Source organism: Acomys russatus, chromosome 24, assembly GCF_903995435.1.
Source record: "Acomys russatus chromosome 24, mAcoRus1.1, whole genome shotgun sequence".
Lineage (NCBI taxonomy): Eukaryota > Metazoa > Chordata > Mammalia > Rodentia > Muridae > Acomys > Acomys russatus.
The window spans coordinates 882665-890099 of NC_067160.1; the positions used below are offsets into that span (position 1 = coordinate 882665).

Sequence of the window (7435 nt, forward strand, 5' to 3'; positions counted from 1 at the left end):
TCATAAAATATGCCTAAGATTTTATCTTGGGTCACAGAATGTACTTTCATAATGCAATTTTGAAATTTTTTGAATTGTTAAAAAAATTTTTTTTAACAATTTCTTGAAGTGCTTCTCAGCCATTAGAGATTTCTCTGTTGAGAATTCTGGTTTTTTTTTTTTTTGCACCCCATTTTTAATTGGGTTATATGGGTGGTTGGTGTCTAATTTATTGAGATTTTTTAAGGAAATAATTTTTTTAAAAATCTATTCAGATAACATCCCGATTGTTATCCCCTCTCTTGGATCTTCCTGTTCCCTCCTCTCTCCCTCCCTATTTCACCCTATTCCCCTCTCCTAGACCTGTGACAGAAGGGGGCTCCCCAATCTTATAATCACAGCCTATCAGGTCTCATTCTGATGAGGTCTGATAGCCTGCTTCCCCTTCCTCTGTGTGCCACCAGGCCTCTTCAGTAAGGAGAAGTGGTCAAATAGGGGGCACCAGAGTTCATGTCAGAGTCAGTCCCTGCTCTCCACACAACTGTGCAGAATGCACTGTTCATTGGCTAAATCTGAATAGGGAGTCTATGATACTGCATACATTGTCTTTGGTTTGTACAGCAGTTTGTGTAGGCCCCCCTGGGTTCAGATCCATCATCCTTGATGATCCTCTTGACGGGTTCCAGGATACTCTGTGTCCTTCTATTTTCCTATTATGCCGTACCTCTCTCACCTGGAGTCCCAATAGGAAGACTCAGCATCTGACCCAATCTGTCCCAATCACCTGCCAAGTGAAGACTCTCAGAGGGCATCCCTGTTGGGATAGTGTTCAATTATAAATCAATATACACCATGTGTATCTTTCTGGGTCTGGGTTAACTCACTCAGGATGATCATTTCTAGTTCTGTTCAGTTGCCTGCAAATTTCAAGATTCCCTTGTTTTTAATAGCTAAGTAGTATCCCACAGTGTAAATGTACCACAATTTTTTATCCATTCCTCGATTGAGAGACATCTAGGTTGTTTCCAGATTAGTTGAGCAGATGTCCTTCCTGTAGGTGAAGCAACATTTGGATATATTCCAAGGAGTGGAATAGCTGAGTCTTGAGGTAGCTCTATTCCCAATTCTCTGAAAAAGTGCCAGATTTCCAAAGTGGTTCTACAAGTTTGCAATGAAGGAGTGTTCCCTTTTCTCCACATCCTTCCCAGCATGTGCTGTCACTTGAGTTTTTGATCTTAGCCATTCTGATGGGTATAAGATGGAATCTCAGAGTCATTTTAATTTGCATTTCTCTGATGACTATGGATGTTGAGCATTTCTTTAAGTGTTTCTCAGCCATTCCATACTCCTCTGTTGAGAATTCTCTGTTAGCTCCCTCCTTGATCTCAAGCTGTAATGTAGAGCAACAGTATGGGACTGGCATAAAATTAGGCTTGTTTATCAATGGAACCAAATCAAAGGCCCAGAAATAAGTCCACACACTTATGGATACTTGATTTTTGACAAGAAGCCAAATCTATGCAATGGAAAAAGAATAGCATCTTCAACAAACGGTGCTTGTCTAACTGGAGGTCTGCATGCAGAAAAATGCAAATAGATCCATATTTATTACCATGCACGAAACTCAAGTCCTAGTGGATTAAAGACCTCAACATAAAACCAGAGACACTAAATTCGTTAGAATAAAAAGTGGGGAAGATCCTTGAACTCATTGGCACACTAGACAATTTCCCGAACAGAATACCAACAGAATACCAGGCTCTAAGGGCACCAATTAATAAATGAGACCTCATGAGACTGAGAAGCTTCTGTAAGACAGAAGACACTGTCAACAGAACAAAGCGACAGCCTACAGACTAGGAAAAGCTCTTCACCAACCATACATCAGACAAAGGGCTAATATATGAAATATATAAAGAACTCAAGAAATCAAGCACTACAAACCAATTAACCCAATTAAGAGGTGGGGTCAGAGCTCAACAGAAAATTCTCAACATAGGTATATCAAATGGTTAAGTTCTTAAGTATAGAAAATATCATTCTGAATGAAGTAGCCCAGACCCAGAAAGACACACATGACAAGATCTAAGCTAAGAGCCTTCACCCAGTTACTAATGAACCCACAGCCACTAATAGGGAATGGGGGAATGAAAGACTGAACCATCCAAGATGTCAAAGACAACACAAAAACATTATAGAAAAAAAATATATATACAAAAATATATATGGTGTGGGCCCATATAGGCTCATAGAGAATGAATCTCCAAACAGAGAGCATTCATGGGACTGACCTAGGCCCTCTGCATATATGTAACAGCTGTGCGGCTCGGCCTTCATATAGGACCTCTTACAGCAGGAGCAGGGGCTGTTTCTGACTCCATTGCCTGTCTCTGGATCCCTTTCCCCTAGCTGGACCTGCCTGTCCAGCCTCAATAGGAGAAGTGCCTAGTCCTACGGCATCCTGATATGGCCTGTTGATATACACATGAGGCCTCCCCTCACTTTATGGAGGGAGAATGGGAAAAGAGGAGGTGAGAGGGTAAGACTTGGAGGAGAGGAGGGAGGGGAAGCTGTGATCAGGATGTAAAGTAAATTAATTAGATAATGAAGGAAAAAAATTTTAAAACAATAATTAGCTGGATTTTGTTATGAAATGTCCATGAAGACTGGGGAAGAATGCTAAGTTTGGAAATGAAGTCCTTCCAATGTCTTATATAATGCATGGTTAGCTTTCATTGGGTGGTAATAGTTCATATCCAAAATATAAGCCTGTGTGTACGAAGTAGGCTGATGATAAGTTGCCATTGGTTATGGCTTGTGTAACCTGCCTCTAAGGATAAATGGTGTGTGTGCCCCATTATTAACCATTTAAGTAGTCTAGATACAGAATGTCCATTTCACCAAAATTTTCTTATGCTTCTTCCCTTCAAATTCCAAATACTGAAATCAAAACTGAATTTACTCTTACATAGAAAATCAATGTATCACATCGTATATTTTATAAAAAATATTGAGAATAAAATTACAATTTTTATCCCTAAGTGATTTTCTTTAATTCATACATACAGTATTGATTGGAATACTGAATTAAAATTACGTAGCCCATGTGTTTTGGTCGTACTGTCAAGATATAAGAATATATTATCATAGATGTTTATTTTTCAAGTTAAGACTACATTATTGATGATAGTGATATATTTATTTCAAAATGGAGTGTTTTATTTGGTAAGATAAATTCTGAAATATGCATAGAACTAGGAATATAACTGTTTTAAGCATCTTTTAAGAATATAAATTATATTGTGGTATTAGAAAGCATAAACAAAATTCAAATGCTAATAATAATATATACATCACAGAACCAATATACAATGTGGAAAATCATTTCAATAACTTTAGATAATATGTTATAAACTTGATTACATCATATTTTATACCAATGCTTTTGGCAGCAACAGCTCTTTCTATATAATTTTTCATTGTCTGGAAAAAGCCTAGGGTGGGGATTTTACCTTATAAAAAGGTTTCCATTATTCAAAAAAATAAGTCATAATGTTAAAGATAACCTTGCATTGACAGTAGCAGTCTATATGGGAGATGAAGGAATATTTTTAAAATTTCTTCTCCTCACGTGGTTTACATCCTGACCTCAGTTTCCCCTCTATCCACCCCTCCCACTCCCTCCACTCCACTTCTTCTCTGCCCCAAGTCCACTTCTCTTCTGTTTCCCTTCAGAAGCGAACAGTTCTTCCAGGGATGTTAACCAAATACTGCATAACAAGTTGCAATAAGACAAGGCACAAACCCTCACATCCAGCTGGAGGAGGCAACCACTAGGAGTAAAGTGTCCCAAGAACAGGTAAAAGAGTCCAAAGAAAAATAATTTAATGAACGCAAGAACAGGAGTTTTGTAAGGACATTTTGTCATAGCCAAAACACAATCATTTCTTGCTGATATTGGCACCTCTATTTGCCAATATAAAGCAAGGAGAAACACATGTTTAAAAGCAGAATGTTGTTAAGGATTTTGCAGATAATTATAAAAAATAGATCCATTAAGAAGTAATCATATTATCAATTTTCATTTATCAATTAATCATTTTCAAAATGAAATTTTGTTTTAATTAAATGTACAAAATCTATAAAAATAATTTATCTGACTTTAATTTTCTCACAATGTTAACAACCTGGTAAATAGTTTTCTCAGTGCCCCTGTGACATCTCTGTTTCTCAGGCTATATATCAAGGGATTGAACATTGGGGTCAAAATGGTGTAAAACAGAGAAAGTAGTTTGTCTATGCCCTCATGCTTATTGGACTTAGGTTTTAAATAGGTGATGCTAGCTGATCCATAGAATAAAAACACAACTATAAGGTGGGAAGAGCAGGTGGAAAATGCTTTGGCCCTTCCTGTGTTTGATGGCAGTTTCAGGATGGTTGAGATGATTCTGCTGTAAGACACAAGGATCAACATGAACGGAACAGTGACAATCAGCACAGCAGATATAAAGACCACAAGCTCATTTACAAAGATGTCTCCACATGCTAATTTGAGCAGTGGAGGTATGTCACAGAAGAAGTGATTGATCTGGTTAGAGTCACAGAAGGGCAGAGACAAAATCTGATATGTCTGTCCCACCTGAATGGGAATTCCAATGACCCAGGAAGCAACCACTAGCTGGGTGCACACCTTGTGACTCATGACTACAGGATAGTGCAGAGGGTTGCAGATGGCCACATAACGGTCATAGGCCATGACAGCCAAGAGGAAGCATTCAGTGGCCCCCAGTATAAGAAATAGGCACATTTGTGTAGCACAGGCAAAAAAGGGAATATTTCCTTTCAATGTGAAAAGATCCATAAGCATTCTAGGAAGAGTGACAGAAACATAGCAGATTTCTAACAAGGAAAAATTGCTGATGAAAAAATACATGGGGGTTTGCAGAGCGGGCTCAACCCTCGTGATGAGAATGATGATGCCATTCCCCAGCAGGATAATCATGTAGATGAACAGGAAGATACCAAAGAGAAACCAATGCAATCTGGGAATATCAGAAAATCCCAAGAGAATAAATTCTGTAGGTAGGGTAAGATTTGTTTGTATGATTTTAAGCTTGTTAGGTCTTCGTGGGTTCACATGTCTGGACTGCATTTTCCTCTTCTCGATTCTGATTGGGATGTGTGCTTTAGTCTTTATGAGTTTTAAGCTTCTTTCTGTATCTTGCAGTTTGTTCATCTGGGTGACATACTCTGAAACTGGAAGTAGTGAATTCACATGAATAAAAATAGAACCACTTTTGCCAATAAAGTCTTCCACATAAAGTGACCATGTTAAATATATATTCTAATGTATCAACAAAGTTCATAGAACTATATTTTTTTATTCACTTGTCATTGCAGAAAAATTAATATACATGGATTTGGTCCTGACGTTCCACTTTATGTCACTTCGGTAGCCTACCTGGCTCTTTCCCTTTTCATAGCTTGTTTTCCTTTATAGGCAGTTAGTTCTTGCTTTTAAAAAACATTGAAGCTTTCAAAATATTTATTATTATTCAAAATTATTTATCTTTGAATTTCAAAAATAACCTTGATGTCTTCAAGGCTTAATTCTTCTTATTTTAACTTACTTATCAACTTTCAATCTCACATGTAGTCTAAGCTAAATGATACTTAAGGTTTTGTTTTATCTGCCAATGACTGGATAAGAGTTTCTATTGTTGTTTCTGTGTTTGGGATTAATTCTTCTCTTTAAATGTGTAAATCATTAAGGCTAGCATTTTTTCACAAAGCTTCCTTTCCCCTTTTTTTGTAATAAATATCTGCTGCTGTAAACCTATAACCTCAGTACCCATTTTAATTAACAATTAAACTGTATTAAACAAAAATATTAACATTTATGTTTTCCTCAGTTTATATCTACTTTCAGCAATCATAATATAATTTCAATGGGTGGTATAAAAAGGGGTGTTGGAGAGTAAAAAATGACACATATTGTAACTAAATTATAATTTCAACCAACCAATCAATAAATAAAAATAATCTCTCATATGATATATCTATGGCATAAACTCCAAAGGATGTGACATTCTACTTCACAAATACTTCCTCAGATATGTTCATTGTCACTTTATTCACAATACCCAGGAGATTGACAAGAAAGCTAAATATCTCTGCACTGATAAATGGATAAAGAAAACATGGCATGTGTACACTATGAATTAACTCAGCTGTAATGAAAAATGGAATCATGAAGTTTGCAAGTACATGAATAGAATTAGAAAAGTGTATATTGCATAAGACACCCAGATCCTGAAAGACAAACAACACATTAAAAATTATTATTTTAAATCTGAAATAAAAGTTCTTTCTGACTTCTCATATCCTCTTCTTTCTCCTCCTCCTCCACCTCCTCCTCCTTCCCTTCTCTCTCTCTCTCTCTCTCTCTCTCTCTCTCTCTCTCTCTCTCTCTCTCTCTGTGTGTGTGTGTGTGTGCATGCGTGGGTGTGACAGTTCCAAGAGGGTTTTATATAAATTCTACAGCCTGCAATGTTAAGGTCATAGGATAACTTCTTGTATCTTGTGGAATCCAGGGATTGATCTCAAGTCATCAAGCAGAGTAGCAGCTTACACTATTGTTGAGTCATTTACCCAGACCTCACCCCTCAAAATTCCTTACATATGCACCTACTTCTAGTTATTCCCTCCATAGATCTGTTGTTTTTAATATGGAGTTGTAGTTTAGAATTCTATGAATGTCAAGCTTAAAGTCTGCTATTTTGTTTGTTTGTTTCTTTCTTTTTATTTAAATAATTTATTCAGACTTCACCTCGATTGCCATGCCCTCACTTGCGTCTTCCCATTCCCTCCTTCCTCCCTCTTCCACCCTATTTGTTTGTTTGTTTTTTCACATGATGATTACTACTAAATGTACTACTCAGTGTATGTGCAGCCATGTTGTTTTTTAGGAGGAAGATTGTCATTGTGGCATTAATAGAGATGTGTTAAGTATTTATTAATTAAATTTCAGCATTTTATATAGTAAAAATAAGCTGCCTATGCCTCCCTCTACTCATTGCACAGGCAGGAATAGAATAAAAAAAGATTGCATATAACAAGCTGTTGTAGTGCAGTTCTATAATCCATGTCCTTAAAAGGTTGAAGAAAGAGTATTGCTGTGAATTTAAGGCACCCTTTTTCTAAGAGTGAAAATTGCCAAACAAGATACACATTCTCCTAACTAAAGTTCTTGTTTGTTTAAACATCCCTTTTTAAATTTTAAAATGTGAGCAATTTTTCTTTCTGTAGTATTTTCAGATTTTTTTTCTTTTCTAAAAACGTTTTTTGTTCTTTTTATTGTTTATTTTATTGAGCTTCTACTTGTTAAATAAGGTACCCACTTAAGCAGATATAGGAAAAAAAGAAAGCTTGGAAAATGAGGCCAGTGATATAGTAA

At 36.5% G+C, this 7435-nt stretch overlaps 1 protein-coding gene across 1 annotated transcript; it reads right to left on the reverse strand.

Annotated features, from left to right (window-relative positions):
* Positions 1–4150: 4150 nt before the first annotated feature.
* Positions 4151–5131, reverse strand: LOC127207339 (olfactory receptor 10AG1-like). The gene has a single exon (XM_051166736.1). It carries the CDS (start codon positions 5129–5131, stop codon positions 4151–4153), a length of 981 nt encoding a protein of 326 aa, XP_051022693.1.
* Positions 5132–7435: the final 2304 nt, after the last annotated feature.

Bases quoted from the DNA above. Each gene is read 5' to 3' on its own strand.
- LOC127207339 (XM_051166736.1), bottom strand. From the start codon at position 5,131: ATGCAGTCCAGACATGTGAACCCACGAAGACCTAACAAGCTTAAAATC.